This window comes from Mauremys reevesii, linkage group 2 (assembly GCF_016161935.1).
Source record: "Mauremys reevesii isolate NIE-2019 linkage group 2, ASM1616193v1, whole genome shotgun sequence".
Lineage (NCBI taxonomy): Eukaryota > Metazoa > Chordata > Testudines > Geoemydidae > Mauremys > Mauremys reevesii.
The window spans coordinates 250,013,900-250,033,811 of record NC_052624.1 but is presented as its reverse complement, the minus strand read 5'-3'; the positions used below and the strand labels follow the sequence as shown (position 1 = coordinate 250,033,811).

General features: G+C 42.3%; 1 protein-coding gene across 11 annotated transcripts in view; it reads left to right on the top strand.

Annotated features, from left to right (window-relative positions):
- RGS22 (regulator of G protein signaling 22) overlaps nucleotides 1–19,912 on the top strand; it is a 112,563-nt gene that overhangs the window by 15,885 nt on the left and 76,766 nt on the right. For 10 of the 11 annotated variants that reach the window (XR_005595201.1, XM_039527818.1, XM_039527816.1 and 7 more), the window contains exons 5-10: nucleotides 1,647–1,868; nucleotides 7,828–7,913; nucleotides 9,167–9,332; nucleotides 10,039–10,207; nucleotides 12,291–12,374; nucleotides 15,051–15,750. Coding sequence is in view for 10 of the 11 variants with exons in the window: in XM_039527818.1 (XP_039383752.1) it covers nucleotides 1,647–1,868; nucleotides 7,828–7,913; nucleotides 9,167–9,332; nucleotides 10,039–10,207; nucleotides 12,291–12,374; nucleotides 15,051–15,750 (1,427 nt within the window). In the remaining variant the exon portion in view is untranslated. The remainder of the gene's footprint in view (nucleotides 1–1,646; nucleotides 1,869–7,827; nucleotides 7,914–9,166; nucleotides 9,333–10,038; nucleotides 10,208–12,290; nucleotides 12,375–15,050; nucleotides 15,751–19,912) is intronic. The other variant, XM_039527823.1, reaches the window with a different exon arrangement.

Below are 19,912 nucleotides of genomic sequence, written 5' to 3'. Positions count from 1 at the left end.
GACACAAACAAACAGAGACAATACAAAACAACAACAGAATCACTTTAAAATGCAGGCTAATAAATCTGGAGAAAAAGAATCGAAGCCACAAAGAAACCTGGAAAATAACAATGTCAAAAGTGATTCACGGGTGAACAGAACATTAGATGTGCCTTTTGTAGAGTGATATAGCTGTGAAACATACCACTGCAGTTGTGGACAGTTTGGTCCTGATCCAATAAAGCATTTAAGCATATGCTTAACTTTAAGCATGTGAATGGTCCTACTGACATCATGGAGACTACTCACATGCTTGAAGTTAGGCATGTGTTTAAATGCTTTGCTGAATCAGGGCCTATAGGTAGAGGAATTACATGATGTGAAGGGAACGTAACAGACCATTTCTATGGTTCTGCTGTAGCCTAAGATATTGTGTTCAGATCTGGGCACCTCATTACTAGAAAGATATTGACAAATTGGAAGGAGTTCAACGTGGTTACTTTGGATTTAAACCGGTGCATCAGAGAACAGAATCTGGCCTATGGTATGCATTCTCATAAAAAACCAAGAAGCTAAATTAAATGAAAAATATGCCAAGTGAAAGAAAATAATCTTATTCTCCAATATAGGTAAAACACCAATTTTACAAACTCTGTGTGAAATCCTGACCCTACTGTATGAAGCCAAAGGGAGTTTTGCCAATGAGTGGGATATGACCAGGATTTCACTTTCTAATTTTTATGAAATTCTTCTTAATGTAAAATGTTGGTTGTCCTACAGTTTGATTGTGGGTTATTTATATGTTCTGCTTTTACAGAACCTCAAATTCACAATTTTTTGGGGCATCATCCAAGATTTTTGATCAGATCTATCTATAATTTTCCCCAACATTTCTGCTGAATGTAAAAATTGAAAGGTAGCATTAGTTGGGGTTTATAGGAAAAATGGCAGTGGAAAATCTGGTATCTACAACACTCAACAAACTAATGATGACCATACTCTCCTTTTGGGTATTGCTCAGACAGCCCTTGGAGTTGACAAAAGTTGCATATCCATAGCTGAAGGTGGGATTTGGCCCATCCTATATACTACACAGTACCTGATTGAATTGGCAGTACATGGTAAGTTTCTTGGATTTGATTTTGGTAGGCTGTTGACCTACTATATCTAAATACTGAGGCATAAGTCTTTACTATATATGCCAAACACTCAGAATGATCCATCCACCAAAATGGTAGAGCAAGAAGCTTCACTGGATATGGGATTCAATAATTTATGGTATAAACAGGGAAGTAGGGACCTGATCCTGTAAGTGAGCTGCTTGCAGAACTGTTAATAAAGACAATGGGAGTTACGTGTGTGAGCAAGCATTTGCTGTATTGGGGCCTATATTTGCATGGGAAGAAGGTGAATTAGGGTCTGAAATGAGTGACATAGTTTGTAATTAGATATAGTTGAGAGCTGTGGTAATAATTTATTGGAAAATCTTACAATGAGCCGGAAAAGTAGCAAGCATGCAGATTTACTATTGCAGTCCCTAGCAAAAGCCGTGGAATGAAGAAGGAAAATGTCTAATGATACTATCTTGCGTTCTGTAGGGTGCTTCCCTACTGCAGAAACAGGAATTTTTATATGAAAGGTTTCTCTTATTGCAATTTCTTTTGCAGACCTTTGCAGAGCCAGTTAAGTTTAATCCTGATTTTGGCGTTTTTGAAGTAGTTAATGATACCCCACAATGTCTGGAAAGCCAGCTGAAAAAAATTCTACATAATCAGAAACCTCCCAGTCCCATTTATGATGTTACAAGGAAGGCAAAGAATGATGGGCAGCTTTCCAAAAAGAGCAGCATTTTTCCAGACTTCACTGTTGACCCAAATTACAGTATTATGGTAAGCATGTTGTGTCCAGTGACTTTATATTTAAATCCAATTATATTGATACTGACAGCAGTTACTGTTGTGTTTGGCTTGTTATCTTGGGAAAAATGTTAGTTTGTGTGTTAGGAAAACAGTATGATGGGCCAAATTATGTCTTGAGATGCACATAGGTCTTCCATTCAAGTGAATTGAACTACACATGTGCATCCTGTAAAGTAGAATTTGTTTCGGTGGTCTGAATGCTCACTAATATTAAGACAAAAGTTAGACCATGTCTACATTGGGAGCACTTTACCAGGATAAGAATACCACAGTACTCTACTGACAAGGCATTCCTAGTATAGATGCAGCTATACTGCCAAAGCAATATAGAAAGAAAATAACATTCAGTATACTGGGAAACTTGGTTTATTCCCATTGTTGCTTATATTATACTGGAGTAAATTATATGACTCTAGTTTCTTTCATTCAAGGCTATTCTAATTAGGGCTGTTGGTTAATTGCAGTTAACTCACGCGATTAACTCAAAAAAATGACCTGGGATTAAAAAATGTAATCGTGAGTAATCACACCGTTAAACAATAGAATACCAATTTAAATTTATTAAATATTTGTGGATATTTTTCTACATTTTCAAATATATTGATTTCTATTACAATACAGAATACGAAGTGTACAGTGCTCACTTATTTTTTATTACAAATATTTGCACTGTAAAAATGAATAAACAAAAGAAATAGTATTTTTCAATTCACCTCATAAAAGTACTGTAGTGCAATCTCTTTACCATGAAAGTGTAATTTACAAACAGGGCTGGCTCCAGGCACCAGCATTCCAAGCAGGTGCTTGGGGCGGCAATCTGCAAGGGGCAGCAGTCTGTGTGTTTTTGCGGCTCCAAGCAGGGCGCCAAATTGACGCGGACAGCAGGGGCAGTTCGTCTGCAGTTAGGGCAGCAAATGTGTTTCCGCGGTGGCCCAGCAGTTTCTAAGTTCAGCTGCCCGCGATGGCAATTTGGCGGCTTCTGTCTTCCGGCTGAAGACAGAAGCTGCCACCGAATTGCCACCGCCATGGAAATGCGTGTGCCGCCCTAATGGCACACGGACTGCCCCTGCCGTCTGCGGCGGCAATTCGACGCGCTGCTTGGGGTGGCAAAAACAGTAGAGCCAGCCCTGCTTACAAATGTAGATTTTTTTTTGTTACATAACTGCACTCAAAAACAAAACAATGTAAAACTTTAGAGCCTACAAGTCCACTCAGTCCTACTTCTTGTTCAGCCAATTGCTAAGACAAACAAGTTTGTTTACATTTACAGGAGATATCACTGACTGCTTCTTATTTACAATGTCACCTGAAAGTGAGAACAGACATTCACATGGCACTTTTGTAGCCAGTGTTGCAAGGTATTTACGTGCCAGATGTGCTAAACATTCATATGCCTCTTCATGCTTCAGCCAGCATTCCAGAGGATGTGCTTCCATGCTGATGAGGCTCTAAAAAAATAATGTGTTAATTAAATTTGTGACTGAACTCCTTGGGGGAGAATTGTATGTCTCCTGTTCTGTTTTACCTGAATTCTGCCATATATTTCATGTTATAGCAGTCTCAGATGATGACCAAGCACATGTTTGATTTTAAGAACACTTTCACAGCACATTTGACAAAACGCAAAGAACGTACCAATGTGAGATTTCTAAGGATAGATACAGCACTCGACCCAAGGTTTAAGAATCTGAAGTGCCTTCCAAAATCTGAGAGGGATGAGGTGTGGAGCATGCTTTCAGATGTCTTAAAAGAGCAATACTCGGATGTGGAAACTATAGAATCTGAACCACCAAAAAAGAAAATCAACCTTCTGCTGGTGGCATCTGACTCAGATGATGAAAATGAACATGTATCGGTTCGCTCTGCTTTGGATCATTATTGAGCAGAACCCATCATGAGCATTGACACATGTCTTCTGGAATGGTGGTTGAAGAATGAAAGGACTTATGAATCTTTAGCGCATCTGGCACGTAAATATCTTGTGATGCCAGTTACAACAGAGCCATGCGAATGCCTGCTCTCACTTTCGGATTACATTGTAAACAAGACATAGGCAGCATTATGTCCTGCAAATTGTAACCAAACTTATTTGTCTGAATGATTGGCTGAAGTAGGACTGAGTGGACTTGTAGGACTTGTTTTCTTTTTGAATGCAGTTATTTTTTGTACATAATTCTACATTTGTAAGTTCAACTTTCATTACAAAAAGATTGCACTACAGTACTTGTATTAGGTGAATTGAAAAATACTATTTCTTTTGTTTTTTATTTGTAATATTGCAAATATTGCAAATATTTGTAATAAAAATAAATATAAAGTGAACACTGTACACTTTGTATTCTGTGTTGTAATTGAAATCAATATATTTGAAAATGTAGAAAACATCCAAAAATATTTAAATAAATGGTATTCTATTATTGTTTAACAGCACGATTAATCGCGATCAATTTTTTTAATTGCAATTAATTTTGACAGCCCTAGTTCTAATGCCCTATAAAAATTAGGAATGAGGCTGCTCTATCTTATGCCAGGGCTGGAGGCCAGTTAGAGAATCAGGGCCGCCCAGAGGGGGGGGCAAGAGGGGCAATTTGCCCCAGGCCCCGCGTCCCGCAGGGGCCCCCACGAGTGTTTTCTGGGGCCCCTGCGGTTCCGGTTGAGCTCCCGCAGTCATGCCTGCGGCAGGTCCACCGGAGCCCGGGACGAGTGGACCTGCCGCAGGCAAGACTGCGGAGGGGGCGCTCGTCCCGCGGCTCGGCTGGACCTGCCGCAGGCATGACTGCGGCAGGTCCAGTGGAGCCGCGGGACCACGGCACCCGCCGCAGTCACTCGTCCCGGGCTCCGGTCGACCTGCCGCAGGCATGCCTGCGGGAGCTCAACCGGAGCCAAATGCCGCCCCCCAGGTCTTCGGCGCGCTGGGGTCTAGAGCCGCCCCTGAGCGGGGGCCCCCCGCCACCGAAGACCCCGGGCCCCCGGAATTCTCTGGGCGGCCCTGTAGAGAATCAGAGAGCTCTAACTGGCTGCCTCTCTGCTTTGCTGAGCATTAACTCGGTGAAGCAGAGATTCTGGCTCACAATAGAATGAGAAAAATATCTGTAGTACCACAATATTTGGTGGCAAACTAAACAGGAAAGACAGACTAGGCTGAAGAAATGGGGCAGCAGCAGCACTATATCAGCCTACAGATAAGAAAACAAAATTGAATGCACAATGTTAAGAGAGGTCAAAGAGGCAGCAAAATCTAACTAAAGTATAGTACTGACGGCCTTCAACTGCTCACATATACACAAGTCCAATGGCACAATGGAGCAGCAAGTTATAGAGCTCACGAGAAGTGAAGCTGTTCTTGACTTAGTCTTAAGTAACCCACAGGAGTAAATTCAAGAAGTGACGGTATCGGAGTCACTAAGTAATAGTGACCACAGTATAAGCAGGTTCAACATCCAAGGTCCAGATAAGGTACCAAAAATGGTTATGAACCACTGTTCTAGGTCAAATTCAGCCTTGAAATAAGCAACTACATTGATTTCAGTGGTGTTGCATAAAGGGGATATGTTTCTTCCTAAGATCAGCAGGGTTTTTGCTGGGTTTCTCTGAATATCCTGCCTCTTCTTCACCACCACTAATGCCTCTCTCATAGGTTGGGAGAAGGGGACAGTGCTGCATTGTTTCTAAGAATAATTGACCCTCCATGGGATTTTTCACATAAGGGAAATATTGTGACCTTTATAAAGAAAAATATTCTTCAGGGCATTCCTGACACTTTTTTTTTTGGCATGTTGCACCTCTGTTCTTCCTTCTGGCATCCTGGATGGGTGATTTGTATGCCCCCTCTACTTTTGTATGGTACCTATGACTAACAGGCATGAATTCAGAAGCTGCTGGGGCATACCAGCATGCCAAAAATCAGAACAGCAGCTACACAAAGTAGAAAAAATCAGCCACAGCTGTTGTATCCTGCCAACAGCGATAATACATCTTGTGTTCTCTTTCTCAGTCCTTGTCTCCCTCTCAGCCTGTTTAGACTTATGAACAGGAAAACGGTACATGTCTTGGTTTATTACAGATGTGGGGTATGTATGCATTGATCTGAGGTCAGTCAAGAATCAATCGGGGGTGAAATATATGAAGGAAAGGCATATGCAGTAATGGGAAGAACTATTAACAAGTAGAGAAGGAAACTGGTAGAGGTTCTGCATATCTTATTTCACATAGGTTCCAGCAAAGCACTTAAATAAGACCTGAGCAGTCTATGAGACCATCCACATGCCTAAAGTTAAACACATGCTTCAAAACTATGCTGGATTGGGTCCCACAATGCCTAAAGCTGGACCTAGTTACAAAATCTACTGTATTAAATTTAGAACTCTTTTTCTGAGAATGCTTTCCTTCAGATGATAAATATAAATTTGCATATCATCCACTCACAGGAGAATTAAACATGCTATAAATAACTCAAATAAAACATCAGGATTTGATTCAACTGGTACATAAATGTTACAAATATTTTTCTTACATCCAGGGAGATTGACCAAAATAAAGAGACAACCTTCTGTATTTCCAAAAACCTTATCAGTTACCAAAAAGAGGCATACATTATAGGGATGAAAATAATTATTCTTCATCTCCACAAAGGATATGACCCACAGCCAACATAAGCCTTCATCGTTTTGATATATTTTCTTTTATTTAAAAGAAACCACCTACTTTTCAAAGTAATTTATGTATTTTAACTCCCTTGGGGATATTTATGGAGCAGAAATAACCCTTGTCCCTTATGAAATATTAGCTCACAGAAAGATAATTCAGGACCTAGCCCAGTACTGATTAATTGAGGTAGCAAACTGCTAAACATCCATCATTTTGTCCCTGTGTATACTACACCTGTGGACAAGTTGTGGATTTCATTCTTCCAAGCCATCAATTTCACCAGCAATCAAGTCACTAAAATACAATCTAGGAACAGAGAAATACACCTGAGAGAAGTGAAAAAGCTCAACTCTTCAGGATTTATAAAGCTGTCAAAGGTGCCAGATTTTAGGTTTATTTCTTATTAACCAATAGAGAGATACTATGAGACTGCTTCTCCTCTCATGTATGCTGGTGTAAATCAGTAATAATTCCACCGATGTCAGAATTAACCCAGTATATAACTGCTTATTATATTCATGGCATACACACAGAAAAATTAGATAAAAACATAAATACACTTGCTGGAAGCTTTCAATGTACCATTACTTTATTTCTTAGAATTCAGAACTGTAACACCCAAGAACCTACAGGCTGCTCCCTAAGGCAGAGAGGCACAATTCATCCCACTTTGCTTTAAGATGGCTCTTTCCAGACAGATGTGGATTGCATGCTTTGCTACAGAGCTCCCTAGCCTGAAAGCAGGACCAGGAAACAGCCCTACCCCTCACACACATTTAAAGTGATACCTTGCAATTCTAACACGGTCCTCAATACATCATATGGGTGTAGGTGAAAACTGTGGGTTTTTTAAAAATATCCACAGTTCTCCTGCTTTGGGGCTCTTGTTAAGACCATTTGAAAGTTTCCTCAGCCCTCAAAATATTGATGAAAACACTAACTGTGGTTATTTTTAAAATAAGTATAGTCAGCAAAGTTACCTGTTTCATATTGCAGTTGGTACTCTGATTTGCATTCCTCTGTCACTTGCACTAGTTTTGAACAGGGAAATTCCAATGGCTTAAGTTTCCATGTATGCAGTTTTAAGAAAGATCAGAATCAGACCCTCAGGAGTTATAAGAAGGTAAATTAATTCACTTGTCTGGTTAGACTATGTTTGAGGGGGAAAGTTGTTTACTTTGCTGGAATTACTGCAAGGTAACCTATCAATTAACTGTGTGGCAAATAAAACTTGATGAAGTGAAACTTTAACAGATATTTGATGGTTTTTTTGTTTTAACAGCGTCTTGAGCGAGAACAGGGAATTCAGTGGATTAAGAAAGAAAGACTCCCAGCCTTTCTAAAAAGTGATTGTTACTTTGAATACAGGTATTGCCCACTGTAATGTCATATCAAGTTTTAAATTTGTTAATCTATCTCCTCTATTTAGTTTGTCTTGTCATAGCGCTTACATTTTCTCAGATCTTTTGCCCCATGTAACCCACATAATTTCAGTGATTTGGATAAATTAAAATGAGGCTGATGCTTTTTCTCCACTTCCTCTTGACTCTAATTTTCCTTGTCCATAAAATGATAAGATTGAAATAAAAGCTATTCTAGAATTAGGATAAAGCTGCTATGTCTGCTAGATTTTCCTCTGCCCAGGTTCTTTGAGGAATGCTAAGGCAAAATGGTGAGTCTTGTAGCATGACCTGATGTACTTGTATTCTTCCTGACCTCCTTTGAGAGGATGTCCCAGGGCCTTGGACCTACTGGGGAAGGCCCTTCCTCCAGATCCCTAAAGTTCATGTCTGGGTTCTGTTGGTTGGAGTGTGCAGGATGATCACAGCTGTGCTGGTGAGTCCCTAAGAGTGGCTGCCTGGTGTCCTGGCTTACCAAGTCCCTTTTTTATTGTAGAAATTGACCAGTTCTTTGGGCACTGAGTGCTGCATAAAAATATTTTAAAATGTTTGCAGTAACTGTAACAATATTCAATATACTGAAGACTATGCTTACATTGGAGACAAAATTGTACAAAGGATAACAAATCCTAGAGAAATGCTGTATTTTCCCTTCAGGCAATAAATGGACATGCCTAAGCCTTTTCTGTTGTATCAAACCATTTTCTTCATTAAACAAAAAAAAATTATATAAAATGAGCTCTAATCATGTAATTAATTCCCACTGAAGTTAGTATTTAAAACTAAACACATGCTTAAGGACCTTCCTGAATCAGGGCCAAAGTGAGCACAGATGGGAGGGGAAAAGAGACCGAATTTGACCCAGAACACCAGATCCGAACACTCCTCCCCTCCCCCTCCCCCTCGCATCTCTGGTGAAGTTTGGATTTGGAGCTGGATTCAGATATAAACTCCAGGCCCAAGCCTAATGTATACCATGCCTAGCTTTAGGAGGAATTCTTCTCTGTCTCTATGAGCCGTAGAATGGCTGTCATTCTTCACATATGTAACTATGGTCAAGGGGGTAAAATAGAAGATAAGTAGAACAGGAAGTTCCCCTTTAGAATTTATTTTGAGAATGCTAACGTTTCTTACTGTCAGTTGTAAAGATAAATGAAACGAATGTCTTGATGAATGCTTAAACTGAACTACTCATTTGTCTCCTAATATATTTAACTGTAGGTTAGCTAAACTGCTTTCGCAGGTAGAATGGAGCAGAACTGGTATTAACTTCATTATAGATACAACGTATTATCCCTGGATTATGAAAAGAGAGCTGACACCTCCTTTTCCTGAGGAGGATGAAGAGGAACTAATTATGAGAAAGTTCTATGTTTCACTTGGCAAGGTAAAATCAGCACAACGTATAGGCAATGGCAGCAATTTTGTGCTGGATTGAGCACAATGGGCTAAGACCCTTTGTACTAATTTAGTCTGTCTGTCTTCCTCTTGCATCTTTGCCCATTAACATTTGGTGTTATATGTTATTATGACATTTTACAAACTTTCACTCACTTTTCAGTTAAGTTCACAATCAGGGTAAATTTGTAGGCCCATTTATCACAACAATTCCAGTTTCCTCTAAGTGCAGAGGGAGCTCTGATGTTCCCACTCCAGCCCCCGGCCTCTCTGGAGAGTCTTTTCCTTCAGATTTCTGCCTAGCCCTGAATTCTGGGCTCCAACTTATTCTCCCTTGGGATAGAATACCCACAAGCAGCCCTTCTTCCATAAAGCTGTGTTTCACTCCTGGCTGCCTTCCCAGCTTCCAGATTCACACCACTGTGGCCTCTCTGGAGAGACCTCTCCCCACGTCTCTTCCTGGCCCTGGTCTCAAACTCCTCCCCTTAGTTCAGGGGCCATACTTCAATCCTGGCAGGTTTCCCTCAACATTTCTACATCCATTGTGAACCATCATGATAACAAAACCTACGTGGTGAGAGAGCACAGAATAACCACAGACAATAAGATCTCTTTCTGAGAAGCTCTACAACAAATAGAAAAAATTGAATTATTGTATAAGCTACACTGAACTTCTTTAATGTTGCTTTTCATAGGCTACAGTTACTCAGACAAAGGATTGGTTTACACTAGCCAAAAAAAGTCAGCAAACAACAACTACAGATACAATTACTCATCCTTTAGTTTCCACTCAAATTCAAGGCACACAGTATTGGTCTACAGGCCCTCAGAGAACTATTGCATACAACCACAAGGTCAGCCCAGGTAAGTAGTAATGGTGCAGCCATGTTATTTAGATAACAAATACGACAAGATTGAAATAAAAGCTATTCTAGAGTTTGGGTAATGCTGCTATATCTGCTTGTTATTGTTCTGTGGCCTACAGTACAATACCTAGGAACTTGGATGGGGGAAAAGAATAGATGTATTTCCTCTCTACTCCCTCAATGTTAAATGCCACTTACTATACGTGGCCCCTAACCTCTCCTCTGCTATGCAGAGCAGAGGGAAGCAAAATGGATCAGAAAAACCCAAACACATGGGGAAGTGTAGGAACTATGTCTCTCCCCAGTCCTGTGAGAACACAGAAGCTGTTGTGTTTGAGAATTGCCTCATCAGGGCCATGTGGATCCAAAGCATTGGATGGGGTAGTATGATAATGCCTCAGGACATTCTTGCTCTGGAAACCTACCTTTGTAAAATATGCTGACTCATTCATTAATCATGAATATACGGGGGTTGCACTAATATGTAAGTCATGGCTTAATCATTAGTTTATGCAGAGCTGCAAGCAGCCAGGTCAAGACTGTACAGCACTTGCAGGATCTGTATTGCCTTGGGCTGGGACTGGAATGGAAACCAGCGGGAGGTCCACTTTGCTGTTACGTTTTTCTGCTCAGAGAATAGTGGCTTCAAATGTTGGGGGAGCCACAAAGTGTTTTAGCATGATCTAAATCTGCAAGAACTTTTAACCACAACACTTCAGTGAGTCCCTTAGCAATGCACCCCCATATCCCAACGCATTCACTTTTTCCTTACTGAGGGTTGCTAGTAGCCATGTGGACAGTCTTTCTTCTTGATCCTCCCCTCAGTTGTCCAATAATCAGTGAGTTTTCACCCTATGGATCTATTAGCTCTCCTGCCTGAGAGCTTTGTCTTCTAGTGTGGAGCTCTGTTTTTCATCTGTGTCTGGCTATTACGCTGTCATGCAAAATCTGCTGCTCCTTCAATCTAAAAGGCATTATGCATGCACAGTACTTCCCTTCCTTAACCTCAATGGACTGGGGGCAGAGTCAAAGAATTGGCACAGGTGAGGTTTGGTTGCAGCATAGTTATCTCATGGGAACATCCTTGGAATATGAGGTGCAGGGCATGGTCAGATAGCAGTGTCAGCCAACCAGGATGAGGGCAGTCTCGCCTAGTGGCCAGAGTCAGAGCTGTAGTCAGTCACTGGGCGCCAAAGCCAAGGGTAAAACTGGAAGGCAAAAACTTGGTACCAGAGCCAAGGGTCAAGCTGGAGACCGTAGTCAGGAGCCGGAGCTGAGGGTTAAACCAGAGGGCAGGAACTGCAAGCAGGGTGGCAGACAAGAATGGGTTCAAAGCAGGAGCAGGCACAGCAATGAGCATGAGCATTGAAAAGCCAGTGACCTGCTGCTGGTTTAAGAGCCAATCTGCTGGCATCTGCGGACAATCAGTTGCTTGGGTAATCAGACAGCCTGCTGCAGACCAACTGTACTGACGAGGCTGCCTAGAGACTAGCTCTGCTGCAGGCTGGGATTCCTGACACACACCTCTAGCTGGAATTTATGCCACTGGTGGATCAGGACAATGGGTTAGCCTGACGTTTTTTGCCACTTGTGATATTTTTTATCTGTTATGTAATAAAATAATATTTGAATTATTCCTTCATCAATGTAGATTAAGAATTAGGGTAAATTAGATTAGATTCAGTGTTATGAAAATTGGTGGATTTTTAAAATTTAAAAATATTTTTAAAATGTGGAATAGTGTGAGTATGGAACATAGGAATTTCTATACCAGATCTGACCAGTGATCCATTCCATTCAGTATTCTGCCTGTGACATTGTCCACCACTACATAATTCACAGGAAGTTACAAGAAATACTATAATGGAAAATGATGGAATAATCTGCCCATCCTAAACTGTGATTAGTAATGGATGTCTTGTGCACTGAAACATGGATACTTATATCTCTTGTTGTGCTGAATGGTTACAGGAATATGGATGGGATTCGGTTAACCCTCAAATTTAAAAAACAAATTGAAACCAAGATGCTGTATAGCAATGGTAGAATTATGGCTTTGTTTTTTCTTGCTTTCTATTTAGATTCCGTTCCTTCTCAAGGCACATGTAGTTTTTCTGCTCAGTCTTACACAGCTGATTTATACAGCAGTAGCAGCAGTAATCTAGGTAAGCAATATTTATAGATAAATGGTCACTTGTGCCAACTACCATCTGGACTGGAAAAATCCTATTGCCCAGAAGCCTGGGATACGCAGAAGGAATCTGGGCAAGTAAAAGTGTCAGGTTTCCTGCTCAGCAGTTAAGAACAACGGGGGAGGCTGGAGGCCAGTTTAATAACATGAGAATATCTGCACTGAACTGCCAATCAAAGGGAGGATGGCTAAAGGGGATGAGTGGGAGTGGAGCAAAAAGAAATGGAGCTGCCTCAATGGTACAGGGAGAGAGAGAAGGGAGCTGGTTATTTATCTAAACACATTATTAATGAAACTATTGTGAACAGAACTGATTCCTTTTTGGGTTAAAGATTTGATCTGTAGGAACTCAAATGTGAAATTGCAGAACTACTAAATACTAACTAACTGGTTTGTAACCTATCATTTAAATAAGCTTCTGTACCAGATGACTGGAGGATAGTTAATATGACAGCAATTTTTAAAAAGGGCTCCAGAGGTGATCCTGGCAATTACAGGCCGATAAGCCTGACTTCAGTACCGGGCAAACTGGTTGAAACTATAGTAAAGAACAGAATTGTCACACATATAGATGAATATAATTTATTGGGGAAGAGTCAATATGTTTTTTATAAAGGGAAATCATGCCTCACCAATCTACAGTCATTCTTTGAGAGGGTCAACAAGCAGGTGGACCAGGGGGAATCCAGTGGATATAGAGTACTTTGATTTTCAGAAAGCCTTTAACAAGGTCCCTCACCAAAGGCTCTTAGGCAATATAGCTGTCATGGGATAAGAGGGAAGGTCCTCTTATGGATCAGTAACTGGTTAAAAGATAGGAAACAAAGGGTAGAAATAAATGGTCCGTTTTCAGAATGGAGAGAGGTAAATAGTAGTGTCCCCCAGGGGTCTGTACTGGGACCAGTTCTATTCAACATATTCATAAATGATCTGGAAAAAGGGATAAAGAGTGAGGTAGCAAAATTTGCAGATGATACAAAACTACTCAAGATAGTGAAGTTCAAAGCAGACTACGAAGGGAATCTCACAAAACTGGGTGACTGGACAACAAAATGGCAGATGAAATTCAATGTTGATAAATGCGAACTAATGCACATTGGAACACATAATCCCAACTGTACATATAAAATGATGGGAGCTAATTTAGCTGTTCCCACTTAAGAAAGAGATTTTGGAGTCATTGTGGATAGTTCTCTGAAAACATCCACTCAATGTGCAGTGGCAGTCAAAAAAGCAAACAGAATGTTGGGAATCATTAAGAAAGGAATAGATAATAAGACAGAAAATATCATATTGCCTCTATATAAATCCATGGTTCACCCACATCTTGAATACTGCATGCAGATGTGGTCACCTCATCTCAAAAAAGATATATTGGAATTGGAAAAGGTTCAGAAAAGGGCAACAAAAATATTAAGGGTATGGAACAGCTTCTGTACGAGGAGAGATTAATAAGACTGGAACTTTTCAACTTGGAAAAGAGATGACTAAGAGGGGATATGATAGACGTCTATAAAATCATGACTGTGGTGGAGAAAGTAAATAAGGAAATGTTATTTACTCCTTCTCATTACACAAGAACTGGAGGTCACCAAATGAAATTAATAGGCAGCAGATTTAAAACAAAGAAAAGGAAGTATTTCTTTCCACAAAGCACAGTCAACCTGTGTAACTCTACCAGAGGATGTTGTGAAAGTCAAGACTGTAACAGGGTTCAAAAAAGAAATAGATACATTCATGGAGGATATGTTCATCGATGGCTATTACACAGGATGGGCAGGGATAGTGTCCCTATCCTCTGTTTGCCAGAAGCTGGGAATGGGCGATGAGAGATGGATCACTTGATGATTACCCAATCTGTTCATTCCCTCTGGGCCACGTGACATTGGCCACTGTTGGAGGACAGGATACTGGGCTGGATGGACCTTTGGTTTGACCCAGTATGGCAGTTCTTATAATCATAGGGTCCTAGGATCCAAGGTCCCAGACATATTCTTGTATATTTACTCTTTCCATGTATAAAAAGATGTTATTCCATTGACAGGCGCCTGTCCAATGCTCTGACAACAATTAAAATCAATAAACTCATGCCATTTTCCAATATGACAAGTAATACATTTTCCATTCCATCATAGGTAGATAAACAGCTACCATTTACCATTCCCTCTTGCTCCTAAATAAAAAACGCCTCCCACCTCAAACCACCATCTCGTCACAGGCATTGGAGAAAAGATGGGCCTAGCAGCATGACCAGACATTTAGTAGGTGCTCTGGGGGTGGAGATGCCTGTGGGTTGGGATGCCAGTTGGTGGGGTGCCAGCTGGCAAGGTAGGTTGCCTTGGAATGTGTTGGGCTTGGATGGTTGAGAATGCAGGGATCTGGTGGACCAGAGTGGGGAGTGAGTTTCACAGACTCAAGGGGCTCTTGCAGAGAACGTTATGGCAGAAGACTCCTCCTGTTTATTGCAAGGTAGCTGCAGCTCAAGCACATTTGCTGATCCCAACTGTGGCAGTATGGCACTTTCCATTGCTGTCAACAATAAAATGCAAATATGTTCCAGTTTTTGTAACTTGAAAACTTGTTTCTGTTCACCAGGAGAACAGTTTTGAATCTGAGAGCGTTTTCAATTATCTCTTTTGATTTAATGCAGGAGTGGATTCCCTGGATATGGAATACAGTCAAAGGAGTCTCCCCATCCCCCAGAGGACAGGAACTGCAAAAACTAACAATGTTAGAGGGAGATCCAAAAGTACAGAGGTTGACACTTCTGTATCCATTGCTGACACTCCTTCCCACACTATGTTAAGAGTATACCTAGACCAGAAATGGGAGAATGGTGCTGAGGAGAAAGAAAATCTGGAATACGATGGTAGACAGGAAATGGCAGCTTTTCAAACATTAGACGAGTTTACATCAGCTTATATTCAGTATATAGTGAATGAATCAGTTTCAAAACTGACGGGAGAACCGGCCGCTAAGAGCAAGACTGATATGAACTTCAGTAAACTGTCCAAAGTATTTATACATGAGTTATCAAATAATCAACTTTCTGCTACTGCTGCAGAGCCACTTACTTCTCAGAATATCTCTCCGTCCAACAAGTTAGACTCCAAAGGACATTGCATAAAACAGGAGACTGAAGAAGTGAGTTCAAGTTCAAGGTCTGAAAGTGATGTCACAGACAGTCGGGCTGCCTGGTGTACCAGTCACAGAACTTATGATATTGGCAACAGAAATGAGTTTGAAAGATTCAAGAAGTTCATAAAAGGAACTTTGGGTGAAAGGTACTGGTGGCTCTGGATGGACATTGAAAGACTAAAGGTCCTTAAGGACACTAGAAGGCAGCAAAGGTATTTCCCATTGTTTTTAATGCTTATAAAGAAGGGTAGATACATGTTGTTTCTGAGCATTTAGAATTACCCATGCATAATGGACATGAGTGAATAATGCAGACACAATGGTTCTAATTCTGATTATTTCACTAATACAAGGGTAATTCAGGAATAACCACTGAAGCTGGCTGAGTTATATGTTTGCAAAACTAGTGTGAGGTCAGAATCAGGGTGAAAATTAAGGCTTTATACAAAAGGTTTTTTTTTATAAAACTGAATATGAATAAATGTCTTAATGAAAACAGAATGAAAGATGCTCTATAAATGTAAGATTTTAAAGTCACAAGCAGGGCATACAGTATGACACACTTCCCTAAGCTTTATTAAATTTAGGTCACCTGCCCTAAGCCAGTAGGGACATTTATTCTGTACAAAACTTGGGTTTAATTTGGTAATAGAAATATTTTGGCTTCTGATATTTAGAAATGTTTGAAAACATATTTCCAAAATGACAGCTGTTTGCTCAATGGGATGAATCATGCCTATTGTGATTCAGTGTTAATATCAATGGTTATAGCTTATTTAGGAAAGACTGAGTGGGCAAAAGGGAAAGGGGAGTGGCACTTTATGTAAAAAACGGTAGTGTGTATTTCTGAGTCACTGATAACTTGAAAGAACATGATCTTGAATGCTTATATAACAGTGTCCTAACTGATAAAGCACAAGATGTGGTATTAGTTGGTATCTGCTACAGATCTCCAAATCTTACTAGGGAATGGGATAATCAGCTCATAAACTTTAAGGTCAGAAGGAACCATTGTGATCATCTAGTCCAGGGGTGGGCAAACTTTTTGGCCTGAGGGCCACATCTGGGTGTGGAAATTGTATGCAGGGCCATGAATGTAGGGCTGGGGCAGGGGGCTGGGGTGCAGGAGGGGGATCAGGGCAGGGATGCAGGAGGAGTATGAGGTGCAGGAGGAGGCACAGGGCAGGGGGCTGGGTGCAGGAGGGGGTGCAGAGTGTGGGAGGGGGCTCAGGGCAGGTGGTTAGGGGGCTCAGGGCAGGGGGTTGGGGTGCAGGAGAGGTGCGGGGGCATAGCAGGGGCTCAGGACAGAGGGTTAGGGGGCTCAGAGCAGGGGATTGGGGTGCAGGAGGGGCTCAGAGAAAGGGATTGGGGTGCAGGAGTGGTGTTGTTTCAGCAATTATTTGGTGACGAAATCTGTCAGCTATCACACCCAGGAAAATCTGGGCCCTATTGTTATTAGTAACACTTGTCCTCCAATCTACACATGGGAAGTTAAAGTCTCCCAGAATCAGACAATTCCCAGTAGTGTTTGTTTAATTAAAAACATTAAAGATGTCCATATCCAAACTGGATCCGGGTGGTCTGTAGCACACCTCAAGCACTATATTAGGGGATCTCTAGTAGCTTTCTTCCTCAAAGTGATTTTGGCTCAAACAGACTGCCTTATCCATTCCATCACTTCTAATTTCTTTACAGTCTACCCAGGGGCGGCTCTAGAAAATAGGCTGCCCCAGGCAGCGCGGTGTGCTGCGCCGCCCTTCCTCGGTCCCGCGGCGGGTCCCCTCTTCCCGCGGCTCCGGTTGAGCTCCCGCGGCAGGTCCACCGGAGCCCCGGGACGAGCGGACCTGCCGCAGGCATGACTGCGGGAGCTCCACCGGAGCCGCGGGAACAGCGGACCTCCCGCGGGCACGGGTGCGGACGGTTCGCGGGTCCGGCGGCTCTGCTTGAGCTGCCGCAGTCATGCCTGCGGGAGGTCCAGCCGAGCCGCGGGACGAGCGCCCCCTCCGCAGTCATGCCTGCGGCAGGTCCGGTCGGCCGCGGCTCCGGTGGACCTCCCGCAGGCATGACTGCGGCAGGTCCACCGGCCCAGCCTGCCGCCCCCTAGATTTGGCCGCCCCAGGCAACAGCTTGGTTTGCTGGTGCCTAGAGCCGCCCCTGAGTCTACCTTATCATTAATATAAAATGCTACTCCAACACCTTTGCCTTTATTTCTGTCTTTCCTGAACAGCAAGGACCCTTCAATACCAGTACTCCAGTCATAACTACTATTCCACCATGTTTCTTTTATCCCTGTAATATCTGGTTTCACTTCCTGTTCCTCCAGTTTGTTACCCAGACTCTTTGCATTGGTGTACAAACATCTTAACTATTGCAGCTTGGCTTCGCCCACATTCCTCATCCAATTGGGTACAATCATATTACTGCCAATATCACCTACCTGACTGGTATCAGCACTATCCTTTCTCTTAATACCCATGCTCCTACCCACTGCTGTTCCTTTCTTCATTGCTATATCCTTTCTTACTTGATTTTCCTCTCTCTCAATCTTAAAATCAGGCATGGAGATTACATGAGCATCTCCCAACAGTCTCCCCTGAGTTCCTAGTTTAAAGCTCTTGTAATGAATTGTGCCAACCTCCATCCATGAAGTCTGTTTCCCTCCCTACTCAGGATGAGTCCATCCCATGAGAACAGTCCTCTATCCTTGAATGCCTCCCAGTGGTCAAACATCCCAAAGCCCTCCTTGTAGCACCACTGCCTGAGCCATCTGTTGATCATCATAATCTTGTCTCACATTCGTTCTCCTCCTCTAGGGACAGGCAAAATCCCAGTGAAGATCACCTAAGCCTCCATTTCCTTAAGTGTCTTCCTCAGCCTGGCATAGTCTCCATGGATATGTTCCAGCAAGAATCTAGCTGTGTCATTTGTTCCCACATGAAGGATAATCAGTGGATTCTTTCCTGCTCACATTAGGATCCTCGTCAGCCTCAGGTCCACATCCCGTATCTTAGCTCCCAACAAATAGTCACCCTTCTGTTCTCCAAATCAGCTCTGGTGACAGGCCTGTCTGTTCTTAGTAGGAGTCACCAGTCATGTAAACCTGCCTTTTCCTGGTGATGGTGTGATTCTCCAGCCATCTGCCTGTTCTTTCTGGCTGCAAGTCCTTTTGTCTTTTATTCTCCCTTGCAATCTTCTGCAAGTTATCCTGTATCCTCCTGAAGCTCTGAACTCTGGGTATCTCCATTGACTCTTCCCCTCTTCTTCTAGGACTAGCCACACTTCTATTCTTCCTTGCCCTCCCACCTTCAGTTACTGCCTGCCACACCCTTCTTCATTTTCCAACTCAGCAAACCTGTTCCTGAGCTCTATTTCTCCTTCACTATCTGGTCTTTTCCTCTCGTAGTCACATGCTTCCTCTGGCCACTTTCCTCACCCAGCAGTCTCCCCTCAGAGTTCTTCAGTCCAGTTTGCATTTGCAAGTCTTGACTTTTTCCTTCAGCCTCCTCTTGCCTTTGCTCCATCATCTGCTCAAACCCCCCTCAAAACTTAACCATAGTTTCCATCTGTATCTCCAAGCCTCAGATCTTCTCTTTCATCAGCTCTATCAGGTGGCACTTCATACAAATTAAGTTCTTTTCAGGTACCCGCTCTAGCATCATGTACATCCTGCAGCTTCCACATCTGGTCATCTTCATTGGACTATAAGGTGGCTAGAAAGCTGGCTAGATCGTCAGGCTCAACGGGTAGTGATCAATGGCTCCATGTCTAGTTGGCAGCCGGTATCAAGTGGAATGCCCCAAGGGTCGGTCCTGGGGCTGGTTTTGTTCAATATCTTCATTAATGAACTGGAGGATGGCGTGGATTGCACCTTCAGCAAGTTTGCAGATGATACTAAACTGGGAGGAGTGATAGATACTCTGGAGGGTAGAGATAGGATACAGAGGGACCTAGACAAATTAGAGGATTGGGCCAAAAGAAACCTGATGAGGTTCAACAAGGACAAGTGCAGAGTCCTGCACATAGGATGGAAGAATCCCATGCACTACTACAGAGTAGGGACTGAGTGGCTAGGCAGCAGTTCTGCAGAAAAGGACCTAGGGGTTACAGTGGATGAGAAGCTGGATATGAGTCAACAGTGTGCCCTTGTTGCCACGAAGGCTAATGGCATTTTGGGCTGTATAAGTAGGAGCATTGCCAGCAGATTGAGGGATGTGATCATTCCCCTCTATTCGACATTGGTGAAGCCTCATTTGGGGTACTGTGTCCAGTTTTGGGCCCCACACTACAAGAAGGATGTGGAAAAATTGGAAAGAGTCCAGTAGAGGGCAACAAAAATTATTAGGAGGCTGGAGCACATGATTTATGAGGAGAGGC